The sequence below is a fragment of the Sycon ciliatum genome, chromosome 2 (assembly GCF_964019385.1).
Source record: "Sycon ciliatum chromosome 2, ocSycCili1.1, whole genome shotgun sequence".
In the NCBI taxonomy this organism is placed as follows: domain Eukaryota; kingdom Metazoa; phylum Porifera; class Calcarea; order Leucosolenida; family Sycettidae; genus Sycon; species Sycon ciliatum.
This window is the reverse complement of record NC_088644.1, coordinates 21826688-21841618: the sequence shown is the minus strand read 5'-3', so window position 1 is coordinate 21841618 and position 14931 is coordinate 21826688. Positions and strand designations below refer to the sequence as shown.

Below are 14931 nucleotides of genomic sequence, written 5' to 3'. Positions count from 1 at the left end.
CTGCCGCCACTGCTGCTGCCGTTGTTGCTGCTATGCTTCCTGTTGCTGCTATACTTCCTGTTGCTGCTATACTTCCTGTTGCTGCTATACTTCCTGTTGCTGCTATACTTGCTGTTGCTGCTATACTTGCTGTGTAGGTGATGAAAGACGTAGTACTGACTAACCATGTGCCGGCTTTGAAGAAGTGTTTGGAAGCGTTTGTATTCAGGGTCAAGGTAAGACAGGCTGAATAGCGATTTCTGCTGCATTGCTGTTCCTCGCCGATGCACTTACAGTACAGGGATACTTTGCTCGCTCCTAACATCAAGCAGGGGGACTAGCTCACATGGTAGAGCGCTCGCTTAGCATGCGAGAGGTACCGGGATCGATACCCGGGTTCTCCAGGCACACTTTTTTCTTCTCTTTTTTGTTGTTGTTCGTTGCAGAATTCTCTGCTGGGGGACGTCAAACTCAGCCAGTGACTGCCAGTAATGCTTTTTACCTTTCTTTCCTTTGCGTCTTCTGCAGGCTATGTTATCAGTGAATGACTGCCACCAAGCTTTCTGGATAGGCAATCTGAAGAATCGTGATATCCAGGGAGAGGAGATCCTTTCGCAGACTCCCCAGCAGGTCAGTGGCATAGTGTTGACACTATGCTGTTGCAGTGTGTAGTGGTTGCTACTAGGATTTTAAACGTTCATGTTTGGGTAACATGGGTGCAGAGAACGGCACTTTCAGTCTTTGACTGCAAAAGTCTTTGTAGTGGGTCTGATCTACTCACCTACCGTCTCATTGCTGTTTACATGTGGTCTCGTCAGCATTCATCCGATATGGCGTCGGATGCAAGCGCGAGTCTTTTGAAAATTATCCTGGAGTTGCCCATTTTTCTAATTTTATCTTAGAAAACGATAGTATCTTTAGCTTCCTTCGAGGTTGTTGACCAGCAAGTCGCGTTTCCAAGAAGAGAAAAGAAAAACAATTGTTCGACACCTCATTCAACACCGTTTTGGTCCTGATGCCTAAAGAGAAATGTCCTAATTCATTATCGTTGTGTGCTATTGTGTAGCTGTTGTTCCTGCTCTCACAGAAGTGACCCAGGAGTTTCTCCTGCTCTAGTTTTCTCGAATGACCCAAGGTTTCGTTCATCCGAAAACATAACTTTGTGTGCGGAAGTTTATAAGGTTTTTGGACAGTCGCTCAGATGCCCATGCCCATTATGTGATTTGTATGACCCAGTGGGTGGTCACCTGCCAACTCTGACATCTGTATGTCAGCTCGGTGGCCAGAAATTCGCTAAGGGCGCGTTCAGACTACCGATAAAAAGTGACGGAATGGGAAAGTTTCCAAGGTGATTTGATCGCGTGACGTTACTGGCACGCTACCGGCGGAAAAGTTTTACTGCCGCGGCTGCTGCAGCAGTAAAACTTTTCCGGCAGTAAAAAGAGTGCTCAGGCTGGGAAAAAGGGAAAATCCCTTCTCAGTGCCGCGTTGAGAGGTGCAAAACTTACGTACCGGTAACGTTAGTTTATCGGTAGTGTGAGTGTCCTTCACGGTTTATCGGCATTCACGGTTTGACGGGGTTCACGGTAATCTGAACGCGCCCTAATTTGTTCCGAAGTACGAAACAAGCTGCATCCAAGCATGAAAATGGCCCCAAGGGCGATGGGCTTGCCACAGACTTGATGATCTGGCTCCTAATATGTGTAGTGCCTGGCAAAGGTGATGTCAGCCTGCGGTGGATTTCAGTAATCTACATGTTTTACCTATTTCAGTGTTTCTTCCCTTCTGTACCTGCCCACACTCTCTCTCTCCAGGTCGATGATGCTGGAAATGAAAGTGACCAGCAATTATCAGGTATGGTATGGCATGTGTGCTCAAACTATTTGTTTGGTGTACGGCTGTGTGTAGGGGGAGCGCTATCCTTCTCGCCTGGGTGCCAAAATATCTACTTAAAAAAAGTATCTCCAGATAGAGTACCGTAGGCGGGCAGTGTCCAAGGGCATGTTCGATTGGTAAGGATCGGGATCCAGATCTCAGATCCGTCGGATCCTTCAGAGTCAACTGGACACTTTTTTTTGGGGGGGGCCTTGACTGTTGCCATGTTGAAGAAGTAATAGAAAGTCGTACTCACCGCGCCAGTTGTACAAAAAGTCAACAAGCTCTATCTCGATCCACGTGTGCGTACCACAATGTGTACAAAAACGATTTTTATCCGCCATATACGCACGAAGGTCACATTTGGATCCGTTGGATCCGGTCAACCCTGCTCCCCGAGGTGGGTTGACCGGATCCAAATCCGAAGGATCCAGATCCGTATTCGACCAATCGAAAGGGTGTGAATCCAGTGGATCCGGTGGATTGGGATCCCGATCCTACCAATCGAACATGCCCCAAATGTGTAGTTGATGACCTACACATACATTGGTGACAAGTGAGCACCCGACCCGTAGACCCTGGTCTAACACCACGCGGTTATACACAACGGCGCAGTATTTAGCAACAGTACGAGCGACATCGCAGGTCAGCTCTTCGATTCTGACCTCCTTCTCTTCCAGTCGAACGTCCTTCTCCGAGATAATGCTCTCCAGGAGAGCTCTCTCTCTCCAGCAGGCTCCTCTCTCTCTCTCTCTCTCTCTCTCTCTCTCTCTCTCTCTCTCTCTCTCTCTCTCTCTCTCTCCAGTACGACCAGTGCGACTTTATTTGCACTCTTCCAAAACTTGCGAATAGCTATAATGGGCGCTGGCCGTGAAAGGCCGAGTCGCAGAATCGCCAACGTCATTCTCGAGACCACCACCAGTTCTCCCAAGAGTAAATAAAATTTGCTCTTGGTTCTCCTCACACAGATCTGTGTTGTGTAGAGCCGACGAGCCAGTTTATGTGGATGTGCACGCGCAAGTTGGCTAATCTCATGAATATAGCAACGGCAACTTCGTACCTTTCACTCTGTATACTAAGCTGTACAGTGAATGTAAAGTGGCTGACGCCGGCACGGCTGTCAAGAAGCGGCAACTTAGAAAGATGGCGTCGGTTCGAGATGGCATGGTAGCCGCGCACGTGCCGTGGTCCGTGACTTGCTCATGTATGCACGCAAATGCAAGTCACAAACTCACAAAGATCGTCTTTGCATTTGGAGAAATGATACCTTCGTCTCTTGTTGGAGGTTGGCGAGGTTTGCCTAATCTTTACTTGATTGCGATGCCGGTATGTCCTCTCAATAATTAGAACAAAGAGAGCTGATGATCGCTTCATTGCTGAGTAGAAGTAACAATCAACTCTCCTCAGGTCCTCAGTGCCAAAGGCAGACGACTGCGATTCCACAACGCTCATTTCACGATGCTGGAAACAATAATCATGTACACACTTGGACCATTCGGTGATCCCTATTCTAGCCGCTAGTCCGCCCAGCAAGCAGATGTTCCACGATCGCTTCCTTGACCCTTCATATACATCAGAGGATTCCGAGGCCTGAATGCTGACGAGCGAGTCTATGGAGTCGTCGTTATCATCTGTCGCTTTTCGTTTGCGACTCTCCATTGCATCACAAACAACTTCTGGTAACTTCGTGGTCAGACCATTCTCGTCAAGGTCGACGGTGCCGACGCGCACTAATATCCTTGTGACGCGTGTAGGGACAATTCTCAGCTGCACCTCATTGCTTCGGAATTTCATCATCGTGCGGTCCGTGCGGAAGACTTTACGTTTGTTCAGTTCCCTGATTAGGTCAAGCAGCTCGGGTGACTCGATTTGGCGACCGTTGAGGAACGTCTCCTCAACCCCCTTCAGGCTGAATTCGGTATCATCCGTCTTCATGACGTTGTAGCATGTCGTACTTCCATCATCCCACGAACAGAGGAGCACGTCGTTATCTTCCCGTCTTGCTGTCCCGTAATCCTGAACATCACCGACAACAATCTTGGGCAGACGTTGTCTTTTCGCATTTGCCCGCAAAACGAGAGCCGAAACCCGGCAGATGTATTCAGCTATCGCCATTGGTTGTTGTTGTTGTTGTTGTTTGTTTATTTAGAGTCGAAGAACAAACAGGCAAATTTGCCTAATTACATGATATCGACTAAAAAGGAGAATAAAGTATAAAAGGCCAATGAAGGTAATGATACTGAGTAGAGTGGGTAATGATACTGAGTAGAGTGGGTAATGATACTGAGTAGAGTGGGTAATGATACTGAGTAGAGTGGGTAATGAAGGTAATGATACTGAGTAGAGTGGGTAATGATACTGAGTAGAGTGGGTAGTAAAGTATTACATTGTAAAAGCCAGTTAGGCCAGTAAAGGAAATAATAATACAGCGGGCAGTGGCATTACTGAAAAGCAGCATGTGCTGGGAGGGATCGCATGAATCGGTGGTACTGTGGGATTTTCCTGATGTCGGGCTGGAGCCTGTTCCACAGTGATACACATTGGAATGAGGCAGAATGTGTGCCAGCGGATGTCTTAGTGACTGGAAATTTAAGTGCTCGATTTCCCTGACTACGTGTAGCACGGCTGGCATTAAGAGGACTGAGCATATCGGTAAGCAATTGGTGTATGATCTACACAGTTAGGGTGAAGAAGTAGCGGCCGCAACTCATAGGCTGTATGGGCATCATCCAGAAGCCGTACCATAAGCTCATCTTCGTCAATTGAAAATAAATAGAATTTCTCGACATAGGGGTGAGAGGTTGACCATGCCATATCTTACATTGACTTCTTCAGATAGCAATTGTGATGCATAATAAAATTACATCAGGTTTTATAGGGTAAGATCAAAGGTCACGCCACGGGGAGATGACGATCTTGGAGAACACGGTGAACACGGTGCATGCGCTTCTCAGCTGCACCGCATTGCGTCGGAATTTCATCATTGTGCGGTCCGTGCGGAAGACTTGACGTTTATTCAATTCCCTGATAATGTCAAGCAGCTCGGGTGACTCAATTTGACGACCGTTGACGAACGTGTCCTCAACCCCCTTCAGGCTGAATTCGGCATCCGTCTTCATGACGTTGTAGCATGTCCTACTGCCATCATCCCAGCAACGGAGGAGCACGCCGTTATTGTCTCTTCTTGTAGTTCCGTAATCCTCAACGTCACCGACGACAATCGTTTAGCTAACTTTTCACGGAAAATGATCCGAAAAATTTAAATTACAAGCCAAAATACTGCAAAACTATGAGTTCTGATTATATAAAATTGAAAAAAGTGAGATAAATTTGACATTAGAAATGGTGATATTTTAGACATCATAATGCAACATGATCCAGGGCAGGGTATAACATCCCAACCCAAAAAAAGAAGAAAATGATACAATTCCAAACCATGACACCACAATACCTTATTGTTTAGGGCAGGGCATAACACCCCACCCCTAAAAATATAAAATATAAAGTGAGATTCGAACCCACATGACACAATACATATTTTCAATAATACCCCCTTTTTTGGGGCAGGGTGCCCCTGTGGTAGAACCAGCTCGTTGCTTCCTACTACTATAACGATAAGGACAACTGCGCGAACGAGGGCTCGCCCAGCAAATACAATTCAAGTCGTGACTCCAGTCAAGAGGCCCTGACCAGGACTGTCACTTCTGCTTATCAAAAGCCCACACCCGTTAATACCTCTCCGAACGTGCTAACCGGAGCTGTGTGAACCCGGAGGAAGGTTTTCTTCATCGGCAATATCACTCCTGGCTGTGAGGCGACATCTATTGTCAACTGGTGTAAAGAGCGAGATGTGGAGGTGCTTGCATGCTCCGTAGCCACATCGCGATACTTTGGCACCTCCTACACAAGACTAACCGTACCTGAGGAGACCACCAATCGGGTGATGGGTGACTGTTTCTGGCCGGAGACTATTCATTCAGCATGCTGTTCGGCCATGGAGGTTCAATGACGGGGTGGAGGTGTCTGCAGACATCGCTGATCAGTGACTGCTCTTTTTTCCGTGGCTTCGCTGAACCCGCATGCAGCTCCATTCTTCTTCTTCCCCGAATCCCGTGTCTGTTCTAACCTAAACCCCAATGCCAGGCCATATGCTCCTCTGTGTCATCCAGCCGAACAAGTGAAGGAGACTAGCTTCGAGAAGCTCCTATTGTATACAACAAACTGCCGTTCAAGTGTCAATAAATATGCTGAATTGTCCGTAATCGTGGAACAACACCACCCTGATGTGATTTGCTTAACTGAAACTTGGCTAGAGCCTACTATACCTTTCTGTATTCCGGGATACCTAACCTATCGGCGAGACAGACCGCCTTGTGAGAACATATCTGGCACCACCTCCCGGGCATACGGTGGTGTTGCAATCCTTGTTCTAGAACACCGTTTTAGGTCCATACGATATCGCCCGGATCTACTCCGTCCTATGTGTGAGGCTGTATGGGTCCAGCTCACGCCCAGGTCAAGCCGTACTGAACCAATTGTCGTTTGCTGTACGTATCGACCGCCTTCAACCAGGGGCTTGGACATAACTCGCTACGGCGACATGATTGGTGATTCTCTCAGGATGATTCCTGTATCATCCTCTCACGTCATCATCGCTGGATATTTGAATGGAAAAAACAGCCTCTGGTGCTCAACTGACCAGACATGCCCTGCTGGTGCTGCAATACAACGAGAGTTTGGCTGCTTTGGTCTTCAACAACTGGTCGCCACAAACACGCACACCGCACCTTCAGGCAGCCAGGCATACTTGGACCTCATCTTCAGCAATCGTAGCCAACTAGTGTCGTCCATAGACACAGCCTGTGCTCTGGGTGCATCGGATCACCTCCTCGTCTCATGCCAGTTTGATATCCCCATGGACCCGCTTCCCTCTTGTGCTTCATCCAGGGATTGGGTGCAGTCATCTTCTGCCCATAAGTACAATTTTAAGAGAGTGACACCTACGATGTGGGCGGGTATAAATGATGATCTAGCGGCAGTTGCCTGGCATACGGTTGTTTCGTCAGATGTGGACGAATCACTTGCAAATATTCAGACTGTTCTAGACCGCATCTTTACGCAGCACATTAGTGTCCAGCACTATGAGCGTTGCTCCATCAGGGATTCAGGGAGATCACGTCTGTCGAAACAACTTCCGCCCTGGATTAATGCGGAATTGAAAGGTGCTATCCGTCACAAGGCGGAACTTCACAGTCGGAGTAGGAAGTACCCAAGTCCTGTCAACATATATCTGTATAAAAAGCAACGAAATATTGTGACGTCGCTGTCCCGAAATTGTCACCGGGATTATATCCGAAAACTGCAGGTCCTGATTTCCGATACCAGTAATCACCCTTCATTGCATCAATTCATTCGCATGCAGAGATCTTCGGGAAATAGCCCTGGGATACCTGACCTCGCATCAAATGGAAAGTTGGCAGCATACCCTGCAGCTGAGGGCCGGGTTCCACTGCGGCTCCGCTGCTCGTCTTTCGCGGCTTGAAACGTCCTCATTACCATAGTGACCGCGGCTCGAGCTGGAGCAGCGAGGCCGCGGCTCATCGCGAGCTTTTGCTACGATTCTTGACCAAAAACTGCGAGCCGCGGTCGCGGCTCGACCTGTTTCCCGTACTTTGCATTGTTTCGTACGCCAGAATTTTCAAATTCAAAATTTAATTCGTTGCGCAGGCCAGAACACGAGGATTTTTTTTGATTTCGCGCGTGCGCGCGCGCGCGCGCAGGCAGGTGAAACGTCATCAAAAAGTGTGGACTACGACCGCGGTACCGCGAATGGCGAGTGTCAGTGGAACCGCGCTGCTCCGCTGCATGCAGCCAAGTACCGCGGAGCAGCGGAGCCGCGGATCCGCAGTGGAACCCGGCCCTAAAGCTGCGGCTTTGAACGAGCAATTTGCATCAGTGGCGGTTGTTGACGACCCACGCATAGCATTGCCGTCCTTAGACCAACACCCATGCCTCCTGAATGCGTTTCGTGCTCCGATAATAACCACAGCTGGAGTGCGCAAAGCTATTGCGAAGCTTAAAAATCGTAAGACGGTCGATCCGACTGGTTATGGTCTCAAATGAAAGCTATAATGCGTAGGGGTATCTCCAGAAACTTTTAGCGAGATCGGATCACCCAGTCAAGAGTTATTTACTGTTTCATTGAGTGCGTAAAACATATTTTAGAATTTTTGAACCAAGTTGACAGGTTTTTTAACTGTTTCTAAATCTAACACTACGAGTGACTTCGGCGCAGATTTGGAGAAATTTCTTGCTGTTTCGTTGCTGTTAGTAACATAAACAAACATGGCGGCTGCATTTGATTAGTTGGCAAGAAAAATGTTGCTGTTTCAGAACGACAAGGCCTTGATCTTGAGAGTATGGGCAAGAGGAAATTGTCCTATCGCCCCAAGAAGCGTTCTAAAAGGTATTTTGGGCAGTCTACCGCTGCCACGGCTGTTCCAGATGGCGATTCCGCGTCTGAGTCAAGTCACGAAGAAACGCCAGTGTCTGCTGCGAAGCGAAAGCTTGATGTAGACTTTCCCAGATGGATTGTTTGTGATTCCTCGTCGTCTTGTTCGAGTGACTCCTCGTCGTACTCGAACCCAGACAGTGATGTCGACAATGAGCATTCAAGTGACAGAGGCGATTCTGAGAGCTCTGCTAGTGTTTCTAAGGCCAGCAGTGGCGATGACTCTCCTCAAGATTCTGAACTAGGCAGTGACGATGGCAGTGAGCAAGAGTGTGCTGGATATCGCCTTGTTGACATGGAGTGCCTGAAGACAATTGTCTCAGAAATTTGCGTATGCAAAATTTGTAGAACTGGCAGTTTGACTGTCAAGGAGACAGATCGTGCTGGCTTAGCTAGTTGTATATCTTTAGTTTGTAGCAATGTTGACTGCGCTGGCATGAGCAAGTATCCACTCATACCCAAGTCCAACCAGTATTTTTATGATTGTAATAGACGCAGTGTGCTTGCAGCGAGATCAATAGGAAAGGGTCATCGTGGCCTGCGTAAATTCTGCGGTATCATGAATTTGCCACCGCCTATATCGAAGTCGGCTTTCCAGTGTCATCAGAAAGCCTTGTATGTTGCTTCTAAATCTGTTGCTGAGAGCAGTATGCAGCAAGCATCCCGGGATGTGCAGGCGTTGAACTTGAGCAAGCAGAAAGACGAGCACATTACTGAAGTAACGTTTGACGGCACCTGGATGAAACGCGGCTTCACATCTCTGCACGGTGTCTTCACATGCATTGGCTGGGAAGTTGGTCGTGTTTTGGATCTCCATATTAGCACAAAGCACTGTCATGCATGCAAGCAGTGGATGGAGAAGAGAGAGCGTGACAAGATTACAGCTGCTGAATATCAAACTCTAACCTTTAAAATCAATACGGATCGATCTGCTCCAGGCATGGAGGCCGAGGTCGCTGTTACTCTGTGTGCAGAGAGAAAGCTGAAGGAAGCAGAGAAAAGTCGCAGAAGACAACGTAGGAGGCGTAGGAAAGGCATTGAGGAGCAGAATCTAGAAGATGAGGGCACTACATATGCAGCTGGTGAGTTTTGAACTCATCGTTGAACCGATTTTGACACCCAAAAGTTAGCTGTAAATAGGGTAGTTTAGGCCACCGTTTACACTGTATCTCAAGAACGCTTCAATACCAACCTATAAACCTATACATTTTTGAAATCTGTGTTTTGTTAGCTACAATATGAGTGGAACAGTTTTTGTTTTTGATCCTTGTGGCAATGGTACTGCCTGGTTGAAAGTAAACTTCTATACGCACGCTTCGACAACCCTGAATGGTGACTTTACTAAGTAGCAAATAGAAGAATTTGCTGCACTTTAGTTCACTCATTTTTTAGCTTGTGGTATCCCCTCTTGATTCAGGGTATCTCTTGAACCCAGGCACTGTTCTCTGACCAACTGTGCTGTAAACGGTCTTTGACCACCGTGCGATGTGCGCTCTTCTCCAGTACTGATGTACCAGTGGTCTGCTGTGTTGAAATCTCACTTGTCTTTTCTGCCATTTGGTGCATTGGGGTATAATTAATAACTGTTCAAAATTTCATGGAAAAATATCAATCCATTCCTGAGTTCTGCTACTTTGTATTGGTACGAGTCCAGTATACGGCTGACAGGGTATACTCCCACCTTAAGCTTAACAAATCGCCTGGTATGGACGGCATCTCCAACGAAGTTGTTATTTAAAGTTAAGGCTCTAGCATCATCATTATCATATCCTCTATGTCTTCTATTTAATTTGTCTTTCAGAACAGGGAAGTTTTCATCGGCATGGAAAGTGGCCAAAATAACGCCGATATTTAAGGGCAAAGGTAGTAAAGCTACTCCTGGAAATTACAGGCCGATCTCTCTCTCTCTCTCTTATCATGCATTTCAAAATTATGTGAACGAATATTTTATGATCAGTTGTATAGCCATGTTGCCCCTGCCATTCACCCTGCTCAGTCTGGCTTTCGTCGTGGAGACTCGACTTCACTGCAGCTGTCTCGCCTTGTACAGGACATTTTTTAAAGGAGCAAGAGCAGAAAAGTTGTACACGGGCATTTGCTTCTTCGATCTTGCCAAGGCGTTTGACACAGTGTGGCATAGAGGTCTCTTGAGGAAGCTTCAAGTCATCTTTAACATCTCTGACACACCGTTGAAGTGGATAGAGAGCTATCTTTCTGGGAGAAGCCAGTTTGTGTCCGTGTCGGGAGCAGACTCGCCAAAGCTACCCGTGCTGTCGGGGGTGCCTCAGGGCTCAATTCTTGGACCATTGCTTTTTGTTTTGTATGTTAATGATCTACCAAGTCATGTTTCTGGAATGTCATTGTTTGCTGACGATACAGCTGCTTTGCGCCACTGTAAAACTGTCAAACAGCTTGAGTCAGAGTTGCAAGACGCGATAAATATGATTGTCACCTGGATGTCCAGTTGGAGGCTTCAGGCAAACGCTTCAAAAACCAGAGTACTGTTTCTAACAGATTCTGCCTCAACGTTTAAGTTCACCTTTCCCAATTCACCTACAGAAATTCAGACGGTAAAGGAGCACAAACACCTAGGGGTAATGTTCGATTCATCCATGTCCTGATCGGCTCATGTAGATTACATTTGTAATAAAGTCAGCCGTGCTCTTGGCTATATTAAAAGTCATTGTAAACATCTCTCTATTCCGTGCCGTTCAGCTATATATAAAATGTATCTCCTTCCATTGTTTGAATATGCTGCCACAGCCTGGTGTGGTCTAGCTAAGGTCTTATCCGATTCCATTGAAGTTCATCATAAGAAAGTTCTAAAAAAATTGTTCTCGAAGAAACCTTCCTTTCCCTCCAATGAGTTGTACTTATTAGCTCAGACTACTCCGTTAGAGCAACGCCGACTAATTTGCCTCTGTATATTGGTTCATCGAATGCTCTTGGGTTGTGTTCCTGAACATATAAAGCCTCTTATAACTGGTTTGTTTCGGGCCGCTCAACCAGAAACAAAGTGTCTCTTCCCAAGGCCAAGTCAACGCAATTCACAAGATCGCCATTCTTCCAGGGCTACTGTGCGTGGCTACAACTTCCCGACTCAGTGAAGACTTCTGCATCATTGAAAGAATTTAAAGTGAATCTGAGGGCTTGCTGATGACTGCGTGCACCATAATAAAAAAAACTATTAAATCAATATAGCTTTTCGGCTGTTTCCTTTTCATGTATATAATCTTCTCCTTCTTTTACCATGGTTGGCTATCACCCACATCTTCCCGTTTTGGCTGCCATTGGAAGCCATAAGATGTTGAATAAATAAAATTAAAATAAAGAATTAGGGTCTTACTCGAGATCTTCACAAATACAGGCTTAGCCACCCCACAAAACTGATAGATGGCACGAACGAAAGACAAGTTAGTTCGCACACACTGCATTGACCTGGACATGTACCGTTATGTGCATGCATGTACATGCACGATATGTTTTGTACGCCCCTGACATTACCGATTTCACCATACATGGCACTACCTGTTCACCCCATCCTTTGCGAATAGTAGTCCGGGCTTCTATTTGAGAGGGGCTTGTATTTTTTCAAACAGTCGTTGTGTGGGGGGGGGGGAGGGGGGGGGCAATCATCCAAGAGGGGCTTTTATTCGAGTGGGTGCGGCAAATACTATGAGAGTACATTAAAATGTACTCTCAGTCAATGCACCGTCTGTGTACTTGTACTGGGCTTATCTGCGTTTGTGCACGTGTGGGTGATTTGTGAGCTGCACTTGACTTTCTGCTGAGTTGTCCATCACAGCTTGACTCTCCAACACCTGTACTAGGCTGTAGTGCTGTGTGAATGCTCTGCATTGTACTTCATCTAACTTGTGTCTTTCTTTCCCGGCTTCTTTCTTTTTGCAGAGGAAGGCTCAGATTCGGAGGATGAAGGATAGTCATGGCCCCTCTCTCTGAATTGCTGGCGTATAAGAAGACTCATGGCTGCTCTCTGATCTGCTGTATGGCGCCGAGGCCTGTAGTGAGTTTGAGGATGACAAGTCCGAGCTGGAGAGGCAGGATTCACGACTTCGTGCGTGTTTCATGTGGTCTCATTCAACCGTCAAGTAGTGTTGTTTCTTGTTCCATGATATGAACCGATCCCTATCCTCGTTCAAGTACTATAGAATTCTACAAGTGCCGTGCCATGCCACATCTGTTTAGAAATATCACAGGTCACCCAGGAGGAAGCCATCGTATTCTAAAAGTTTATTCAAGTTTTTTAACCTATCATTTTACTTGTAGGCTGGTCAATACATTATTAGGACTGCTGGACTTCATGCAGCATCTTTTCCTGATGTCATGAAACATGAAACAGCATACACTTTATACTGAGTGAATAGTGCAAGGAAACATCTGATTTATGCTATAGTCATCTTTATGCGAACATGAGGTTTTCTTCTTTTTGTTTTCCTTTTTCTGTCTGTAAATAAGAGTCGTTATTGAGTGCAACCCGGTTAAAACGCAACGGATACTTGAGCTATCGCATTGGTACGGGTGCACTGCAAGTGCGAGTCTGAATGTGAATGGCTGCGTTGGTTTTGTCAGCTCTGGTCCAAGCTAATGATCGACTGTGTTTAGGGCTGCTGTGAGTGATTTCGAGGAATGCGTGACTGTGTACATCATGAGTGGCTCAGGCGGGTCCGAAGCGGGTTGCCTCTCCCCTGTCGTTTTTCCCCCATAAGGCTAGTGTTCCGTTATCTGCCTGCCAGCTGTCACTAGCAGTAATGGCCAGTTTGAATGAGCAGAGGTTTAAAACGCTGGGCTTCTGATGTCTGTGTTGTCTAGTATTGTATGCTACATGTATTCTTGGCATTTTGGAACCACCTTAGCCCAGCCCAACTCAACTTATACTAGTGTTGCGCTCTGTTGCCAACTCGGGCAAATGCATAGACATGATATGAACTAGACAGCCATGTCATTAATTTTCTGCCCGCAACAATAGCACACTGTACAGCATTGCATATCTCCATGGTGCTGATCCATGCAGGTACCGCGTACCGACGCTAGCGCTGTACGGTATGGTCAAATAAGGCGTTCAGTTTTTGGATTTTCAGATTTTTGACAGGGAAGTGTCAGTTGGCAAGTCAGCGCTTTAGCTTTGCTGTTTGGACATCACAACCTTGGCTGGCCCGAGGTTGCCTTGCTACTGTGCTCGAAGTCCGGGCGTTTCTGACTTGGTCATGTACTAGCATAACCTCGAGATCACGTACCATCTGGATCAGAAGCATAATTGACTTGGGATTCGCGGAGCTACAGCAGTTGGCGTTGTAGTACTTCCGAGAGGAGAGAGGGAGAGTTGTAACTCAAATCGTTCTTATTTATTTTATCAGATTCGCTTTTGGAAGTAGCACCGCCAGATAGTTGTGTGAATATACACCAAGGGAGGGATCGCCGTTCATCATGCGTTACTTTATCGTACTAACTGTGTTTGCAGGTGAGCAGGTTGTGGAGCAGTTTATTCATTGGACATACTCGAGGAGGAAGCCAGAAGAATACATTGTTTACTTTCTGATCATGATTAATGAAGATTGAATGATTATAATAAAATAAAATCTTGTCTTCTGTTGGTTCAACCCTGTAGCGGTTACGCTGAGGTTTGCTAATGGTCAAGTTTGCTCACTACCATCATCCGCATCGCAATGTCCGAATACTCGATCATCAGGTTGTTGCACCTGGGTACCGGAGTATCCGAATAACCAGACAGTGTTCAAAGACCATACGTTGAACTTCACAGAGAATGACGCATGCCGCCCTCTTGGCTTCGTATTCAGCACATACTACTTTCAGCCACAGCAAGGAATTGCTCAGCCATGCGCAAGAATCAACTGTAACTTGGATGGCAATGGCCAGTGTAGCGAGTGGGCTATTGTACATGTGAGTACCGGTATACCTTCTGTGACACCGAATGTGCACCCCACAGAGTGCAGTGATTGATTGATTGATTTTTATTCCTGAAGCGATGCAAAAGACGTTTACTTTAGTGGCGTCTGGCGCTAAACCGGGTTCACACCGCTTTATTTCGTATCTGTGTGTATGTGTTTGTGTGTGTGTGTTTGTTTCTGGCGTCGGGCATGCCTGGCACCGTCCCGTATATGTCCCATACCGTACCATCAAACACTGCTGGCCATCATATTCAAATAGGGCTTTCAACTGCAGCATCATAGTGTGAAGCAACTTGGAAGAATGTGTATGTAGCCAACTACGAAGTAGCCCTGGTATTAGAAGGCACGATCTGATAAATATACACGAACTGCAAAACAGTACAGGGATGAATTTATCCTGTATCGCATCGCAGATTGCGATGCAAAATCATCTACTGCTACTCAAAAGTCACCTTGACTCTCGGATAACTGCGATACATACAGACTATCCATGCCTAGCCTGCACTGTCCAGTAACATTCATACAGTGCAGTGTATGTGGTGCAGGCACTCTCAATCTTTTAGCACATGTATGCTTCAGTCGTTTTGGCAGATGGGCTTTCAGACATTACTCTGAAGAAGGACAATGTGGTAAACACTC

The 14931-nt window shown here is 46.6% G+C and overlaps 1 protein-coding gene and 1 non-coding gene across 2 annotated transcripts in view; both read left to right on the top strand.

The window, feature by feature from the left end:
* Nucleotides 1-14931, top strand: part of LOC135809210 (Fanconi anemia group D2 protein-like) — a 62946-nt gene that overhangs the window by 42855 nt on the left and 5160 nt on the right. Inside the window, exons 40-44 of the mRNA XM_065322500.1 lie at nucleotides 138-215; nucleotides 508-609; nucleotides 1794-1833; nucleotides 12275-13844; nucleotides 13992-14284. Of these exons, the coding sequence (XP_065178572.1) occupies nucleotides 138-215; nucleotides 508-609; nucleotides 1794-1833; nucleotides 12275-12306 (252 nt within the window). The 3' untranslated portion in view covers nucleotides 12307-13844; nucleotides 13992-14284. The remainder of the gene's footprint in view (nucleotides 1-137; nucleotides 216-507; nucleotides 610-1793; nucleotides 1834-12274; nucleotides 13845-13991; nucleotides 14285-14931) is intronic.
* Nucleotides 311-383, top strand: Trnaa-agc (transfer RNA alanine (anticodon AGC)). Its single transcript has one exon. It is a non-coding gene; the product is annotated as a tRNA-Ala (tRNA).